Source organism: Carcharodon carcharias, chromosome 1, assembly GCF_017639515.1.
Source record: "Carcharodon carcharias isolate sCarCar2 chromosome 1, sCarCar2.pri, whole genome shotgun sequence".
NCBI classification, from domain to species: Eukaryota; Metazoa; Chordata; class Chondrichthyes; order Lamniformes; family Lamnidae; genus Carcharodon; species Carcharodon carcharias.
The window spans coordinates 261,259,099-261,278,057 of record NC_054467.1 but is presented as its reverse complement, the minus strand read 5'-3'; the positions used below and the strand labels follow the sequence as shown (position 1 = coordinate 261,278,057).

The following is an 18,959-nucleotide window of genomic DNA, read 5'->3' as shown; positions in this document are numbered from 1 at the left end:
GCTGCCGCATCATGTCACTCAGTAACCCCTCTTCCCAGAGTCCTGTCACTGACTGTGTCTCGATAATGTTAACATTGCGTCCTTGGAGTGTCTGCCTCACCCAACAGAAGGCAAGCTCTGCCGATCGGAAAACACAAATTTAACAGAAAGCAGGTGCAGACAGCTTTTTATGCAAGGAGCCGAGGGAGAGAGACACTGACTTTTAAGTAGAACTGAAATGAAACGTGTTAAACTGAACAAAATTTACTGGAAGCATCAATGACCATATACAGCAATCATCCACTCCATTATAAAATGGCAACGATTACATTGAGTACACCGTGTGGGGGACTTCGATTGAGTCCTATCCAAATGGAACAAGATTTGTATTTTGTTGTTTGAAGTCCTTTTAAATTCCAAAATCTGTGCAAAAATAATGCATTTAAAATCATCTCCAAACGATATTCCTTCTGGGAGGAGGGACCATTTAAAGGACAAAAAAAAATCAAGAAGTAATTCCAAATTCAAGTCCAAGACAGGAGCTCGTCATCCTCCATGTTACTAAGTCTTTTGGGCTCTCTGCTCTACCCTCCTCCAACCTGTCCATCAGTTCTGTTAGTGCTTGTGAAGGTACACACTTGGTGCTTGTCAGTATATCTTCTGTCGACTGGGCAGGATTGCCTCTTTGATGAAGGTGAAGATCACCAAAATTCCCGATCTCTTACTCCTTTTACCCTTCGTGAAGTAATTCGACACAACATCGTCTGTGGAAAATCAGGAAAATCTTAAACCAACTATTCACCTCTCAAATCAACCCGCCAAGCTACCACTCAACCCAAACTAATCCACCAAGCTACCACTCAACCCAAACTAATCCACCAAGCTACCACTCAACCCAAACTAATCCACCAAGCTACCACTCAACCCAAACTAATCCATCAAACTACCATTCACCCCACAAACTAACCCACCAAGCTACCGTTCACCCTACAAACCAACCTGCCAAGCTACCATTCACTCCACAAAGCAACCCACCAAGCTACCGTTCACCCCACAAACCAACCCGCCAAGCTACCATTCACCCCACAAACCAATCCACCAAGCTACCATTCACCCCACAAACCAACCCGCCAAGCTACCATTCATTCCACAAAGCAACCCACCAAGCTACCGTTCACCCCACAAACCAACCCGCCAAGCTACCATTCACCCCACAAACCAATCCACCAAGCTACCATTCACCCCACAAACCAACCCGCCAAGCTACCATTCACTCCACAAAGCAACCCGCCAAGCTAACATTCACTCCACAAACCAACCCACCAAGTTACCCTTCACCCCACAAACCAACCCGCCAAGCTACCGTTCACCCCACAAACCAACCCGCCAAGCTACCCTTCACCCCACAAACCAACCCAAGCTAATGTTCACCCCACAAACCAACCTGCCAAGCTACCGTTCACCCCACAAACCAACCCACCAAGCTACCATTCACCCCACAAACCAACCCGCCAAGCTACCCTTCACCCCACAAACCATCCCGCCAAGCTACCGTTCACCCCACAAACCAACCCGCCAAGCTAACGCTCAATCCAAACCAACCCACCAAGCTACCATTCACTCCACAAACCAACCCGCCAAGCTACCGCTCACCCGCAAACCAACCATTCAACTCAAACTAATTCAACAAATCACCAACCCGCCGACAGTGTTGAATGAGGTGCTTGCCCACACTTACCTCCATGCTGAATTGTGGATGGAAGGACATTCTCGCTGGCGGACAGGGATACGAAGAAGGAGAAAGGGGTTATCCACAGGCAGAGTGTGAAGTAAGCCAGAACCTGATGTGAAGAATGAGATAACTGAATAACCAAATGATTAACCTTGGAACCAAACAGGTGAGTAAGTAACCAAGAGAGTTCCCCCTTCCATCCTGCTGGCAAACTGCTCCCCCCCCCACACCCCACTATCCAAGTGACTTGATAGTCTCCATTGTTAGAGGGGAATGATTGGCAAATCAACTCAGCCGCTTCATTCAATGTCACAATGCATTTCAGACAGACACTGCTGCCCACATAAGAATGTAAGAAAAGGAATAGTAGACCATTCGGCCCCTCGAGACTGCTCCGCCATTCAATATGATCATTTTCCCGCCCACTCCCCATATCCCTTAATTCTCCAAGAGACCATAATTCTGTCCACTCCAGCCTGAAATATATTCAGTGATGGAGCATCCACAACCCTCTGGGGCAGAGAATTCCAAAGATTTGCAACCCTTTGAGTGAAGTAATTTCTCCTCATCTCAGTCCTAAATGATCGGGCCCCTCACCCCTGAGGCTGTGACCCCCGTGTTTTAGATTCCCCGACCAGCGGAAACAATCTCTCAGTGTCCACCCTATGAAAACCCCCTCAGAATCTTATAGGTTTCAATGGGGTCACCTCCACAGAGTACAGGTCCAATTTACTCAGCCTCTCATCATAGGACAACCCCCTCATCCCAGGGACTAGTATAACAGACCTTCGCTGTAACACCTCCAGTGCCAGTATATCCTTCTTAAACGTGGAGACCAAAACTGCCCACAGTACTCCAGATGCGGTCTCACCAAAACCCTGTACTGCTGTAGCAAAACTTCTTTATTCCCGTACTCCAGTCCCCTTGGCAATAAAGGTCAACACACCGTTTGCCTTCCTAACTGCTGGGCCTGTACCGACACGCTAAGTTTCTGTGCTCCGTGTATGAGTGCACCCAAGTCTCTCTCAACATCCACACTTACAAGCTTACATCTTTTAAATAATAGTCTGCTTTTCTATTCTTATGACCAAAGCGAATAACCTCACACTTCCCTCGCCTTGTTGCCCACTCACTTAACCTGTCTATATCTCTCTTCAGCCTCTCCCTGTCCTCCTCACAGCTTCCATTCTCACCCAGCTTTGTATCATCAGCAAACTTAAGATAAATTACTCTCGACGTCTTTGACTAATTAATTGAATTGTAAGTAGCTGAGGCCCCAGCACTGATCCTTGTGGCACACCACTAGTCACAGCCTGCCAACTTAAATGTGCCCCGTTTATGCCCACTTTAGATTTCCTGTCCAATAACTAATCCTCTACACATGCTAATATATTACCCACAACTCCACGAACCCTTAGCTTGTGAGACAACTAATCGAATGGCTTTTGGAAATCCAAGTATGGCACATCTACTGGTTCCCCTTACTCCCCCCTAGGTTACACCCTCAAAAACCTAATAAATTTGTCGAACACATTATCCCTGTCGTAAAGCCGTGTTGATTTTATCTGATCACACGACAGTGACTGCTCCCCTTACCTCCGCGAAGGGATAGTATTCCTCAGCAAAGTGTTGAAATGCCAGGTAATGGTTACAGACCACCAGCACTGTGGGAAATAAGTAAAATCCCCATCAGCCTCCACACACAGACCACATTCAGTACATTAAAGATTATACACAATCACAAAGCCAGCAATTAAACACTGTGCAAACCTGGGGCACAGTAATGGTGGGGGAGCATCCGTTGTTGTGTATTATTAGAATGAGGCAACGAGGGAAGAGAAGGAGCAGAGCAAGGCATGGAGGCGGAGTGAAGGGGGGGGGGAGGGGAGGCAGACCGGGTGAGGGGTGAGGGGTGGTGGGGTGGGGGGAGCACAGGGCCAGACAGAGGGTCAGGAGAGAAGATGGGCTGGCCGAGTGGTGGGGCTGGGGGGTGAGGGGAGGGGTGGACTGAGTGATGAGGGGGTGGGGGAGGGGGGAGAGGGTCAGATCGAGCGGTGGCGAGGGTGTGAGGGGAGGGTCAGATCGAGCGGTGGGGAGGGTGTGAGGGGAGGGTCAGATCGAGCGGTGGGGAGGGTGTGAGGGGGTCAGATCGAGCGGTGGGGAGGGTGTGAGGGGAGGGTCAGATCGAGCGGTGGGGAGGGTGTGAGGGGGTCAGCTCGAGCGGTGGGGAGGGTGTGAGGGAGGGTCAGATCGAGCGGTGGGGAGGGTGTGAGGGGGTCAGATCGAGCGGTGGGGAGGGTGTGAGGGGAGGGTCAGATCGAGCGGTGGGGAGGGTGTGAGGGGGTCAGATCGAGCGGTGGGGAGGGTGTGAGGGGAGGGTCAGATCGAGCGGTGGGGAGGTGGTGAGGGGAGGGTCAGCTCGAGCGGTGGGGAGGGTGTGAGGGGGTCAGATCGAGCAGTGGGGAGGTGGTGAGGGGAGGGTCAGATCGAGCGGTGGGGAGGGTGTGAGGGGAGGGTCAGATCGAGCGGTGGGGAGGGTGTGAGGGGGTCAGATCGAGCGGTGGGGAGGTGGTGAGGGGAGGGTCAGATCGAGCGGTGGCGAGGGTGTGAGGGGAGGGTCAGATCGAGCGGTGGGGAGGGTGTGAGGGGAGGGTCAGATCGAGCGGTGGGGAGGGTGTGAGGGGAGGGTCAGATCGAGCGGTGGGGAGGGTGTGAGGGGAGGGTCAGATCGAGCGGTGGGGAGGGTCAGATCGAGCGGTGGGGAGGGTCAGATCGAGCGGTGGGGAGGATGTGAGGGGAGGGTCAGCTCGAGCGGTGGGGAGGGTCAGATCGAGCGGTGGGGAGGGTGTGAGGGGAGAGTCAGATCGAGCGGTGGGGAGGGTGTGAGGGGAGGGTCAGATCGAGCGGTGGGGAGGGTGTGAGGGGAGGGTCAGATCGAGCGGTGGGGAGGGTGTGAGGGGGTCAGATCGAGCGGTGGGGAGGGTGTGAGGGGGTCAGATCGAGCGGTGGGGAGGGTGTGAGGGGAGGGTCAGATCGAGCGGTGGGGAGGGTGTGAGGGGAGGGTCAGATCGAGCGGTGGCGAGGGTGTGAGGGGAGGGTCAGATCGAGCGGTGGGGAGGGTGTGAGGGGAGGGTCAGATCGAGCGGTGGGGAGGGTGTGAGGGGAGGGTCAGATCGAGCGGTGGCGAGGGTGTGAGGGGAGGGTCAGATCGAGCGGTGGGGAGGTGGTGAGGGGAGGGTCAGATCGAGCGGTGGGGAGGGTGTGAGGGGAGGGTCAGATCGAGCGGTGGGGAGGGTGTGAGGGGAGGGTCAGATCGAGCGGTGGGGAGGTGGTGAGGGGAGGGTCAGATCGAGCGGTGGGGAGGGTGTGAGGGGGTCAGATCGAGCGGTGGGGAGGGTGTGAGGGGAGGGTCAGATCGAGCGGTGGGGAGGGTGTGAGGGGGTCAGCTCGAGCGGTGGGGAGGGTGTGAGGGGAGGGTCAGATCGAGCGGTGGGGAGGGTGTGAGGGGGTCAGATCGAGCGGTGGGGAGGGTGTGAGGGGAGGGTCAGATCGAGCGGTGGGGAGGTGGTGAGGGGAGGGTCAGATCGAGCGGTGGGGAGGGTGTGAGGGGGTCAGATCGAGCGGTGGGGAGGGTGTGAGGGGAGGGTCAGATCGAGCGGTGGGGAGGGTGTGAGGGGGTCAGATCGAGCGGTGGGGAGGGTGTGAGGGGAGGGTCAGATCGAGCGGTGGGGAGGTGGTGAGGGGAGGGTCAGCTCGAGCGGTGGGGAGGTGGTGAGGGGAGGGTCAGATCGAGCGGTGGGGAGGGTGTGAGGGGGTCAGATCGAGCGGTGGGGAGGGTGTGAGGGGGTCAGATCGAGCAGTGGGGAGGGTGTGAGGGGGTCAGATCGAGCGGTGGCGAGGGTGTGAGGGGAGGGTCAGATCGAGCGGTGGGGAGGGTGTGAGGGGAGGGTCAGATCGAGCGGTGGGGAGGGTGTGAGGGGAGGGTCAGATCGAGCGGTGGGGAGGTGGTGAGGGGAGGGTCAGATCGAGCGGTGGGGAGGGTGTGAGGGGGTCAGATCGAGCGGTGGGGAGGGTCAGATCGAGCGGTGGGGAGGATGTGAGGGGAGGGTCAGATCGAGCGGTGGGGAGGGTGTGAGGGGAGGGTCAGATCGAGCGGTGGGGAGGGTGTGAGGGGAGGGTCAGATCGAGCGGTGGGGAGGGTGTGAGGGGAGGGTCAGCTCGAGCGGTGGGGAGGGTGTGAGGGGAGAGTCAGATCGAGCGGTGGGGAGGGTGTGAGGGGAGGGTCAGATCGAGCGGTGGGGAGGGTGTGAGGGGGTCAGATCGAGCGGTGGGGAGGGTGTGAGGGGAGGGTCAGATCGAGCGGTGGGGAGGTGGTGAGGGGAGGGTCAGATCGAGCGGTGGGGAGGGTGTGAGGGGGTCAGATCGAGCGGTGGGGAGGGTGTGAGGGGGTCAGATCGAGCGGTGGGGAGGGTGTGAGGGGAGGGTCAGATCGAGCGGTGGGGAGGTGGTGAGGGGAGGGTCAGATCGAGCGGTGGGGAGAGTGTGAGGGGGTCAGATCGAGCGGTGGGGAGGGTCAGATCGAGCGGTGGGGAGGATGTGAGGGGAGGGTCAGATCGAGCGGTGGGGAGGGTGTGAGGGGAGGGTCAGATCGAGCGGTGGGGAGGGTGTGAGGGGAGGGTCAGATCGAGCGGTGGGGAGGGTGTGAGGGGAGGGTCAGATCGAGCGGTGGGGAGGGTGTGAGGGGAGGGTCAGATCGAGCGGTGGGGAGGGTGTGAGGGGAGGGTCAGATCGAGCGGTGGGGAGGGTGTGAGGGGAGGGTCAGATCGAGCGGTGGGGAGGGTGTGAGGGGAGGGTCAGATCGAGCGGTGGGGAGGTGGTGAGGGGAGGGTCAGATCGAGCGGTGGGGAGGGTGTGAGGGGAGGGTCAGATCGAGCGGTGGGGAGGGTGTGAGGGGGTCAGATCGAGCAGTGGGGAGGGTGTGAGGGGGTCAGATCGAGCGGTGGGGAGGGTGTGAGGGGAGGGTCAGATCGAGCGGTGGGGAGGGTGTGAGGGGAGGGTCAGATCGAGCGGTGGCGAGGGTGTGAGGGGAGGGTCAGATCGAGCGGTGGGGAGGTGGTGAGGGGAGGGTCAGATCGAGCGGTGGGGAGGGTGTGAGGGGAGGGTCAGATCGAGCGGTGGGGAGGGTCAGATCGAGCGGTGGGGAGGGTGTGAGGGGGTCAGATCGAGCGGTGGGGAGGTGGTGAGGGGAGGGTCAGATCGAGCGGTGGGGAGGGTCAGATCGAGCGGTGGGGAGGGTGTGGGGAGGGTCAGATCGAGCAGTGGGGAGGGTGTGAGGGGGTCAGATCGAGCGGTGGGGAGGTGGTGAGGGGAGGGTCAGATCGAGCGGTGGGGAGGGTGTGAGGGGGTCAGATCGAGCGGTGGGGAGGTGGTGAGGGGAGGGTCAGATCGAGCGGTGGGGAGGGTGTGAGGGGGTCAGATCGAGCGGTGGGGAGGTGGTGAGGGGAGGGTCAGATCGAGCGGTGGGGAGGGTGTGAGGGGGTCAGATCGAGCGGTGGGGAGGGTGTGAGGGGAGTGTCAGATCGAGCGGTGGGGAGGTGGTGAGGGGAGGGTCAGATCGAGCGGTGGGGAGGGTGTGAGGGGGTCAGATCGAGCAGTGGGGAGGGTGTGAGGGGAGGGTCAGATCGAGCGGTGGGGAGGGTGTGAGGGGGTCAGATCGAGCGGTGGCGAGGGTGTGAGGGGAGGGTCAGATCGAGCGGTGGGGAGGTGGTGAGGGGAGGGTCAGATCGAGCGGTGGGGAGGGTGTGAGGGGAGGGTCAGATCGAGCGGTGGGGAGGGTGTGAGGGGGTCAGATCGAGCGGTGGGGAGGTGGTGAGGGGAGGGTCAGATCGAGCGGTGGGGAGGGTGTGAGGGGGTCAGATCGAGCGGTGGGGAGGGTGTGAGGGGGTCAGATCGAGCGGTGGGGAGGTGGTGAGGGGAGGGTCAGATCGAGCGGTGGGGAGGTGGTGAGGGGAGGGTCAGATCGAGCGGTGGGGAGGGTGTGAGGGGGTCAGATCGAGCAGTGGGGAGGTGGTGAGGGGAGGGTCAGATCGAGCGGTGGGGAGGGTCAGATCGAGCGGTGGGGAGGGTGTGAGGGGAGGGTCAGATCGAGCGGTGGGGAGGGTGAGAGGGGAGGGTCAGATCGAGCGGTGGGGAGGGTGTGAGGGGAGTGTCAGATCGAGCGGTGGGGAGGGTGTGAGGGGAGGGTCAGCTCGAGCGGTGGGGAGGGTGTGAGGGGAGGGTCAGCTCGAGCGGTGGGGAGGGTCAGATCGAGCGGTGGGGAGGGTGTGAGGGGAGGGTCAGATCGAGCGGTGGGGAGGGTGTGAGGGGAGGGTCAGATCGAGCGGTGGCGAGGGTGTGAGGGGAGGGTCAGATCGAGCGGTGGGGAGGGTCAGATCGAGCGGTGGGGAGGTGGTGAGGGGAGGGTCAGATCGAGCGGTGGCGAGGGTGTGAGGGGAGGGTCAGATCGAGTGGTGGGGAGGGTGTGAGGGGAGGGTCAGATCGAGCGGTGGGGAGGGTGTGAGGGGAGTGACAGATCAAGAGAGAGGTGGAGGGGGGTAACAGGGAAACACGAGAGAGGGGGAAGGGGTGATGGTGTGAAGGAAAGGCAGGGAGGAAGGAGAGTGTGAAGTGAGGGAATGGCTGAGCGAGGGTGTGGGGGAGGGTGTGAGGGGAGAGGCTGACCGATCAACAGAGGGGGCACTTAGTAGGTGTCTGGGACATCACTGCAGGAGTTCCTCAGGGCAGTGTCCTCGGCCCAACCATCTTCAGCTGCTTCATCAATGACCTTCCTTCCATTATAAAGTCAGAAATGTTCACTGATGATTGCACAATGTTCAGCACCATTCGCGACTCCTCAGATACTCTAGCTGTGGCCTAACCAGGGTTTTATACAGTTCCTGCATAACCTCCCTGCTCTTATATTCTATGCCTTGGCTAATAAAGGCAAGTACCCCATATGCCTTCTTAACCACCTTATCTACCTGTCCCACTACCTTAAGGGACTGGTGGACATGCACACCAAGGTCTCTCTGATCCTCGGTACTTCCCAGTGTCCTACCATTCATCGTGTATTCCTGTGCCTTGTTTGTCCTGCCCAAGTGCATCACCTCACACTTATCCAGATTAAATTCCATTTGCCACTGATCAGCCCATCTGACCAGCCCGTCTATATCCTCCTGTAATCTAAGAGAGAGTGTAACCATCCCCCCTTGATGTTCAATGGTATTACCATCGCTGAATCCCCCACTATTAACATCCTGGGGGTTACCATTGACCAGAAACTGAACTGGACCAGCTATATAAATACTGTGGCTACAAGAGCAGGTTACAGACTGGGAATCCTGTGATGAGTGACTCAGCTCCTGACTCGCTAAAGTCTTTCCACCATCTACAAGGTGTAAGTCAGGAATGTGATGGGATACTTTCCACTTGCCTGGATGAGTGCAGCTCCCACAACACTCAAGAAGCTTGACACCATCCAGGACAAATCCGCCCACTTGATTGGCACCACATCCACAAACATTCACTCCCTCCACCACCGACGCACAGTGGCAGCAGTGTGTGTACCATCTACAAGATGCACTGCAGAAATTCACCAAGGCTCCTTAGACAGCACCTTCCAAACCCACAACCATTACCATCTAGAAGGACAAGGGCAGCAGATAGATGGGAACAACACCACCTGGAAGTTCTCCTCCAAGTCACTCAACAGCCTGACTTGGAAATATATCACCGTTCCTTCACTGTCGCTGGGTCAAAATCCTGGAACTCCCTCCCTAACAGCACTGTGGGTGTACCTACACCACATGGACTACAGCGGTTCAAGAAGGCAGCTCACCACCACCTTCTCAAGGGCAACTAGGGATGGGCAATAAATGCTGGGCCCAGCCAGCGACATCCACATCCCATGAATGATTATTAAAAAATCCACGCCCTAGGCGCATCTTGAGGAGTGAACTGACAATGAAGTACACAGGGTCAGCCAGTAAGCAATGGGAAGTGACTTACCACAGGATAATATAAAATTGGGTGATGTGAGCAGGATGTATGGAAACGTTTGCAATAGGCCAAAGTAGACGAGGTTTGTGAAGAGTCCGACTCCAATCATTAACGCAGGAAAATTCTCAAAGAGGTAGAGACCGACCAGCACTCCGGTGGAGAACTGAGGAGTCAAGAAAGAGAATTGAAGACGGACAACAACTTTCATTTATATGTATCACCTTTAACGAGGAAACAGAATCACATCCTTGTCTACAGAACAGAAACAAAGCTTTTCAGTCAAAAGATCTGTGTCAGTCTTCATATTCCACAAGAGCTCCTCTCACCCTATCAACAAATCCTTTTCTTCCCTTCTCCCTCATGTCTGCTATTCACCTTAACTGTTACCTGTGATAGGGAGTTCCGCTCTCTAGGTAAAGAGCTTTCTCCTGAATTCCCGGTTGGATTTATCAGGGACGGTCTTACATTTATGACTCCTGATCCTGGTCCTCTCAAATGGAAATATCTTCTCTACGCCTACCCTCTCAAACTCTCTCCTAATTTTAGAGATCATGTTTACCTTGCTTGGGCCCGGCAGTAGCATTGACATAAATATAAAAGCAAACTACTGTGGATGCTGGAAATCTGAAACAAAAACAGAAAATGCTGGAAAAACTCAGCAGGTCTGGCAGCATCTGTGGAGAGAGGAACAGAATTAACGTTTCGAGTTCGTCTGACTCTTCTTCAGAGCAGAAGCATTGACATGTTTCCTGGCTGATAAGAGTCTGAGTTGGCGGGCGGGGGGGAGCCAGAGATCTTGAGAATCTGACCAGGCTTGGGTGGGCGGAGAGATAAGGGACATCTTTTACAATTGGGCCATTCAAATAATGGTGAGGTAATGACTGGGTTAAATCAGACTCCATTAGCTTCACTGCGTAAAGGAACAAGAGAAGATTCCCTGCATACAGAAATTGTAGAGGTTTTTAGGTGCCATATGGACAATGGTACCTGGGGAACAATCACAGGGTAGTTACTGAGATTGTGCTTCTACCTAGGACAACGCTTTTGCTGTTGTGGTTTTGATACTCCTTCATGTGTCAAGTCTTAACTGGATTGAATAAAATATAACCACTGTCGGCAATAAACCATTTCAGAACTTGAGAATAAGGGGTTAAAGGGTTAACTGACTCTTATTACCCCTGACCTTGCAGGGACTGAGGGTCAGTGCGGGTGTGGAGGTGGATGGTACATGGCTGAAAGCCCTGTTGTGGATTGAACCAGACACTGAGGTTGCGCAGCATCAACCTGGAGGACTGGCAGCATTGGTGCAATGGGCTTCTGGCTGCTGAAAGGTCAGGGGGCCACAAACAGGGATGGACCAGATCGGGGAGCTGGGCAGACAGATGGCCAATGTGGTTTAGTATGAATAAGTGTGAAGAAATACACCTTGTAAATGGAATGTCGTCATTTATATTGGATGCCCCTTGCAATAAAAGAGGGGGTGTTTTGCTACCGTTGTACAGGGTATTGGTGAGACCACATTTGGAGTGCTGTGTACAGTTTGGGTCCCCTTGTTTAAGAAAGGGCATCATTGCATTAGCAGTTCAAGGAGCTTCATGCGACCGGTTCCTGGGATGGGGGAGGGGTTTCTTACAAGGGAAGGTTGGACAGACTGGGCCTGTATCCATTGGCGTTTAGAAGAATGAGAGGTGATCTTATTGAAACATATAAAGATCCTGAAGAGACTTGACAGAGTGGATGCTGAAAGGATCTTTCCCCTGGTGGGCGAGACTAGAACTAGAGGAGCACAGCTTAAAAATAAGGGGTCTCCCATTTAAGATGGAGATGAGGAGAATTCTTTTCTGTCAGAGGGTCATTAGTCTGTGGAACTCTCTTCCCCAGAGAGCAGTGGAGGCCAGATCATTGCATTATTTACGGCCGAGTTAGATAGATTCTTGATTGACAAGGAGTCGAACATTATCAGGGGAAGGCAGGAATGAGGAGGCCACAATCAGGTCACCCATAATCTTACTGAATGGCAGAGCAGGCTTGAGGGGCTGAATGGCCTACTCCTGCTCCTATTACATATGTTCTGGGGAAATAACATGGATGAACTAAATGGCACCATTTTGAGGGGTGGTCCTTATTCATAAACCCTTGAAGGCGGCAGGACAAGTTGATCAGGCGGTTAAGAAAGTATATGGGATCTTGGTTATGTCAATAGAGGCACAGATTACAGAAGTAAAGAAGTGATGCTAAACTTCATAAACATTAGTTAGACCTGAGCTCAAGTATTACATAAAACTCCGGCACAACACTTTAGGAAGGAGGTCAAGGAGAAGGTACAGGGGTGGATTACCAGGAAAATAGTAGGGATAAAGAGACTTTAATTACCCTAATATAGACCAGGAAAATACAGTACTGACAGTGGGGAAGGAGTGGAATTTCAGATGTGAAGAGGAAAGCTTTCTCGATCTGTATGTCTCCGAGCCAATGAGGAAGGAAACATTCAGGGAAATGAAGCAGGATGAATGGAGCACAGGAGATTGTCTAGCCAATAGTCACCACAACACAATTTAATTTAAAATAAACATGGGAAGACTAGAAAACATCAAAGATAAAAATGTTCAATTGGAAAGAGCTAATTTCAGTGATTTAAGAAGGGATATAGCACAGGTAGACTGGCGATGGTGATGCAGGGTAAAGCAGTAAAAGAGCAATGGAAGGTATTCAGTGATGAGTCTTTTTCAACATATTCCTTTGAAGGGAAAGGGTACAGCATCCAAAGCTAATACACCCTGGAGGACAATATAAAACAGAAGGTGGCTTATGACAAATGTCAGGAACAAGTCGGTTAATAATCTGGAAGATTTACGGAACTTGAAAGTGTTAATACAGGAGGCAAAGAGAGGCTAGCTAGAAATCTAAAAGCAGATAGTAAGGATTTAAAAAGGTGAAGAGTAAGTCAAGTTAAATGTCGGCCCTCTAGAGAGTTAGTCTGGGGAATTAAAAATGGGAGATGAGGAAATGGCGGATAAATTGAAGAGATATTTTGTGTCTAACTTCACCATAGAAGGCACATATAACACGCCAGAAATAATTGTGAATCAGGAGTTGAAAGGGAGGGAGGAACTTAGAACAATTACAATCATTGGGGAAAGGGTACTAAGAAAATTATTAGAGTTAAAAGCTGACAAGTCCCCAGATCCTGATGGATTTCATCTTCAGGTCTTAAAAGAAGTGGCTGCTGGGATAGTTGAAGCGTGGGTTTTAATTTTCCAAGATCCCCTAAATTCTGGAAAGGTCCCATCAGATTGGTAAATAGCGAATGTAACTTTTCTATTTAACAAAGGAGGGAGACAGGAAGCAGGAAAGCACAGGCCATTAGACTAACAAACTGTCTTAGGGAAAATGCTCAAATCTATTATTGAGGTTATAATGGGGCACTTAGAAAATCTCAAGGCAACCAGGCAGAGCCAACATGGTTTTGTGAAAGGGAAATCGTGTTTGACAAATTTATTAAGAGTTCTTTGAGGACGTAACAAGCAACGTGGATAAAGGGGAACCTGTAGATGCGGTGCACTTAATTTTACAAAAGGCATTTGTTAAGGTGTCATGTCAAAGGTTACTACACAAAATAAAAGCTCATGGTGTAAGAGTAACATATTAGCATGGATAGAGGACTGGTTAGCTAACAGAAAGCAGAGAGTTGGGGTAAAGGAGTAGTTTTCAGGTTGGCAAGATATCCCTGTGGCACTCCACAAGTTACAAGCGCTAAGGCCTCTTCAGGCAGGTGGGGTATAACGTGAGAAAATGCAAACTTGTTCACTTTGGCAAGAGGAATAGAAAGGCAGCAAGCTGTTTAAATGGAGAATGACTGCAGAACTCTGCAGTACAGAGGGATCTGGGTGTCCTGGTACACAAATCACAAAAGGTTAGTATGCAGGTACATCAAGTGACTAGGAAGGCAAATGTTGTCATTTAATGCAAGGGGAATGGAATATAAAAAAGTAGGGATGTTTTGCTACAGATTACAGGGTGTTGGCGAGACCCTGGAATATTGTGTACTGTTTTGTCTCCTTATTTAAGGAAGGGTACAAATGCGTTAGCAGCTCAGAAAAGGTTCACTCGACTGATAGCTGGGATGGGGGAGGGTGGGGGGGTGAAGAATGGAGACTATTTTATGAAGCAAGGTTGGACAGGTTGGGCCTGTATCCATTGGAGTTCAGAAACATATAAGATCCTGAGGGGACTTGACAGAGTGGATGCTGAAAGGGTGTTTCTGCTTATGGGAGACTCTAGAACTGAGGAACACTTTAAAAGTAAAGGATCTCCCATTTAAGACGGAGTTGAGGAGATTTTTTTCCTCTCAGAGGGTCACGAGTCTGCGAAATTCTAATCCCCAAAGAGCAGTGGAGGTTGGGCCATTAAATATTTTTAAGGCTGAGTTACGCTAGATTCCTAATCGACAAGGGAGTCATAAGGTATAGGGAGTAGACAGGAAAGTAGAGTTGAGGCGATAATGGGATCAGCCATGATCATATCAAATGGCAGAGCAGAGTTGAGGGGCTGAAGGGCCTATTCCTGCTCTAATTTATATGGTCATATATATGCCTACACCAGGAAAGGTTAACGGGCAATGTTAAGTTGAAGCCTAATACTTTTATAAACATGTAAAGTGTACGAGGTTAACTAGGGGAAAAAGTTGGGTTCCCATCTTCATGTAGAGGCAGATGACATGGTTAAAGTATTAAATTAATATTTTGCATCCATCTTCACAAAGGCAGCAGAAGTAGTGAGAGTTACACCAAAAGAGGAGGAGGAAATTATGGATGAAATAGTAATAGTGAAGACACAATAAAAAGATGAACATTGCTGAAAGGTGGGAAGTCACCCAGTCCAGCTAGAACGCTTCCTTACTGAAAGAAGCAAAGGTAAAAATAACAGAGGCACTGGTCACAATCTTTCAGGGCTTGTGGATACAGGCATAGTGCTGGAGGACTGGAGGGTTGCTTCACATTGTAACACTAGTCAAGAAAGGGGAGAGGGTTAAACCAGAAAACTACAGACCAGTCAACCTAATATCAGTGGTGGGGAAGCTATTGAAAACAATCATTGGGCAAATTAACCTTTCATTTGGAAAGGCATTGGATGATTAAAGAGAGCCAGCATGGATTTGTTCAAGGAAAATCAAGTCTTAATTAACGTACATAGGAGCACAGAGATAAAAACAAAAAACTGCGGATGCTGGAAATCCAAAACAAAAACAGAATTACCTGGAAAAACTCAGCAGGTCTGGCAGCATCAGAACTGTTGCAGGGTCATGAGGACTCGAAACGTCAACTCTTTTCTTCTCCGCTGATGCTGCCAGACCTACTGTGTTTTTCCAGGTAATTCTGTTTTTGTTCTACATAGGAGCACATTGAATGTACAGCACAGAAACAGGCCATTTGGCCCAGCCAGTCTATGTTAATGCTCCACTTGAGCCTCCTCCCACCTTTTCTCAACTCAATCTACCATTGTAACTCTCTATTCCCTTCTCCCTAGCTTCACCTTATTGTCTAGCTTCACCTCAAATACATCTGTACTATTCATTCAACCACTCCCTGTGGTACCGAGTTCCACATTCTCATCAATCTCTGGGTAAAGAAGTTTCTTCTGAATTCCCGATTGGGTTTCTTGGTGACTATCTTATACTGACGGCCTCTAGTTATGCTCTTCCCCACAAAATGAAACATTCTCTCTGTAACCACTCTATCAAAAACTTTCATCATTTGAAAGACCTCTATTAAATCACTCCCTCAGCTCTCTTTTTTCAAGAGAAAAGAGACCCAGCCTGTCAATCCTTTCCTGATATGTGTACCCACACATTGCAGGTATTGTCCTTGCAAATCTTCTCTGCACCATCTATATCCTTTTTATGATACAGTGACCAGGACTGCAGGCAGTACCCCAAGTGTGGTCTAACCAAGATTCAATAGGAGTTTAGCGTAACTTCTCTGATTTTCAATTCTCTCTCTCTCTAGAGATAAAGCCTTGCGTTGCTTTGTTTCCTAAATAGTCTTGCTAACCTATGGCCCAACTTTTAGTGATTGGGGGTCTTGGCATTCCGAAAACCCTTAGTTCCTCTGCCCCACCTAGACTTGCACATTCCAAATAATAAGTGACCTCTGTACTATAATATAACCACACAGAGTGCTGGAAATACCCAGCAGGTCAGCAGGCATCTGTAGAGAGAGAAAGGAAGAGTGCCCTGCAGTCAGTTCTTGCTGAAAAATAACAAAAGTGACACCACGAGACAGCGCGAGAGAGCGGTGGAGAGATCAGAACCAGCGCGAGAGAGCAGCGGAGAGATCAGAACCAGCGCGAGAGAGCGGCGGAGAGATCAGAACCAGCGCCAGAGAGCGGCGGAGAGATCAGAACCAGCGCCAGAGAGCGGCGGAGAGATCAGAACCAGCGCCAGAGAGCGGCGGAGAGATCAGAACCAGCGCCAGAGAGCGGCGGAGAGATCAGAACCAGCGCCAGAGAGCGGCGGAGAGATCAGAACCAACGCGTGAGAGAGCGGCGGAGAGATCAGAACCAGCGCGAGAGAGCGGCGGAGAGATCAGAACCAGCGCGAGTGAGCGGAGGAGAGATCAGAACCAGCGCGAGTGAGCGGAGGAGAGATCAGAAACAGCGCGAAAGAGCGACGGAGAGATCAGAACTAGCGTGAGAGAGCGGCGGAGAGATCAGAACCAGCGCAAGAGTGGCGGAGAGATCAGAACCAGCGTGAGAGAGCGACGGAGAGATCAGAACCAGCGCCAGAGAGCGGCGGAGAGATCAGAACCAGCGCCAGAGAGCGGCGGAGAGATCAGAACCAGCGCCAGAGAGCGGCGGAGAGATCAGAACCAGTGCCAGAGAGCGGCGGAGAGATCAGAACCAGCGCCAGAGAGCGGCAGAGAGATCAGAACCAACGCGTGAGAGAGCGGCGGAGAGATCAGAACCAGCGCCAGAGAGCGGCGGAGAGATCAGAACCAGCGCGAGTGAGCGGAGGAGAGATCAGAACCAGCGCGAGTGAGCGGAGGAGAGATCAGAATCAGCGCAAAAGAGCGACGGAGAGATCAGAACCAGCGCGAGAGAGCGGCGGAGAGATCAGAACCAGCGCGAGAGAGCGGCAGAGAGATCAGAACCAGCGCGAGAGAGCAGCGGAGAGAACAGAACCAGCGCGAGAGAGCGGCGGAGAGATCAGAACCAGCGCGAGAGAGCGGCGGAGAGAACAGAACCAGCGCGAGAGAGCGACGGAGAGATCAGAACCAGCGCGAGAGAGCGACGGAGAGATCAGAACCAGCGCGAGAGAGCGGCGGAGAGAACAGAACCAGCGCGAGAGAGCGGCAGAGAGATCAGAACCAGCGCGAGAGAGCAGCGGAGAGAACAGAACCAGCGCGAGAGAGCGGCGGAGAGATCAGAACCAGCGCGAGAGAGCGGCGGAGAGAACAGAACCAGCGTGAGAGAGCGACGGAGAGATCAGAACCAGCGCGAGAGAGCGACGGAGAGATCAGAACCAGCGCGAGAGAGCGGCGGAGAGATCAGAACCAACGCGGGAGAGAGCGGCGGAGAGATCAGAACCAGCGCGAGAGAGCGGAGGAGAGATCAGAACCAGCGCGAGAGAGCGGCGGAGAGATCAGAACCAGCGCGAGAGAGCGGCGGAGAGAACAGAAACAGCACGAGAGAGCGGCGGAGAGATCAGAACCAGCGCGAGAGAGCGGCGGAGAGAACAGAACCGGCGCAAGAGTGGCGGAGAGATCAGAACCAGCGCGAGTGAGCGGCGGAGAGATCAGAACCAGCGCGAGAGAGCGGCGGAGAGATCAGAACCAGCGTGAGAGCGACGGAGAGATCAGAACCAGCGTGAGAGCGACGGAGAGATCAGAACCAGCACGAGTGAGCGGCGGAGAGATCAGAACCAGCGCCAGAGAGCGGCGGAGAGATCAGAACCAGCGTGAGTGAGTGGAAGCTTCAAAAAGTGACGTCAGCACAAAGGTGAGAGCTGATTGGTGAGTAATGGGTAAGTGTTTTTCTCCAGTTTAAAATAGGTTAAACTATGGAAAGGTAAGGGTTCTTGTTTTTATTTAAAGTGCATAAATAATTTAACTTTAATTTTTACTGTATTTAACTTAAAGTAAGGGTTTTTTTTCAACTTGAGGCACGGCAAGGCAGCTCAGCCCTCTGTGTTATGTACCGCCTGCAACATGTGGGAAGTCCTAGACGCTCCTTGCGCTCTGACCGACCACGTGCGCAGGAAGTGCCACCAGCTCTGAGTTTCGGAGCCTGAGCGGCAGCTGGAGGAACTGAGGCGCATCCGCAAGGCTGAGAGTTTTGAGGATAGCACGTTTTTAGACGTGGTCACCCCACAGTTTACGGAAGTACAGACAGAGACCATCAGTCAGAAGAAAGGCGTCAGGAAATCCCCAGGGTGCATCTCGCTCGAGAACTGTTTATCTGTGTTGGAAAACGGTGAGAGTGACGGTCCCTCTGGAGAGTGCAGCCACACTCATGGCACTGTGAGTTGCTCAGCTGCACAGGGTGGGAGGAGAAAGAGGGGAAGAGAAATAGTGGTAGGAGATTCGATAGTAAGGGGAACAGGCAGGCGTTTCTGCGGCCGTGGACGTGACTCCAGGATGGTATGTTGCCTCCTTGGTGCCAGGGTCAAGGATGTCACTGAACGGCTGTAGGGCATTCTAAAGGGGGAGGGCAAGCAGACAGAGATCGTGGAAAATATTGGTAGCAACGACATAGGTAGAAAGAGGGATGAGGTCCTGCAAGAAAATTTAGGGAGCTATCAAGCAGATTAAAAAACAGGACCTCAAAGGTAGTAAGTAATCTCTGGATTACTTCCAGTGCCACGCGCTAGTGAGAATACAAATAGGAGGTTAGTCCAGATGAATGCATGGCTGGAGAGATGGTGCAGGAGGGAGGGTTTTGAATTCTTGGACATAGGGACCGTTTCTGGGGGCGGTGGGGCCTGTACAAGGCAGACAGGTGCACCTGAACCAGAATGGGACCAACATTCTTGTGGGGAGGTTTGCTAGTGCTGTTAGGGAGGGTTTAAACTAACTTGGCAGGGGGATGGGATCCTGAGAAGAGGTTCAGCAGGGGGAGATGTACCGCCAAAATTAGGAGAGACAGCAAGTGAGTCTGGAAGGCAGAGAAATTATAGGCCAGTTAAGGCAAAGTTAGATGGTATTTATTTTAATGC

The 18,959-nt window shown here is 52.6% G+C and overlaps 1 protein-coding gene across 1 annotated transcript in view; it reads right to left on the bottom strand.

Annotated features, from left to right (window-relative positions):
* Positions 1-227: 227 nt before the first annotated feature.
* The window catches only part of tex261 (testis expressed 261), a 32,519-nt gene continuing 13,787 nt past the window's right edge, over positions 228-18,959 (bottom strand). The window contains exons 3-6 of the mRNA XM_041198379.1: positions 9,758-9,911; positions 3,308-3,375; positions 1,718-1,820; positions 228-743 (exon numbers count right to left, since the gene is read on the bottom strand). Coding sequence (XP_041054313.1) covers positions 628-743; positions 1,718-1,820; positions 3,308-3,375; positions 9,758-9,911 — 441 coding nt within the window. The 3' untranslated portion in view covers positions 228-627. The remainder of the gene's footprint in view (positions 744-1,717; positions 1,821-3,307; positions 3,376-9,757; positions 9,912-18,959) is intronic.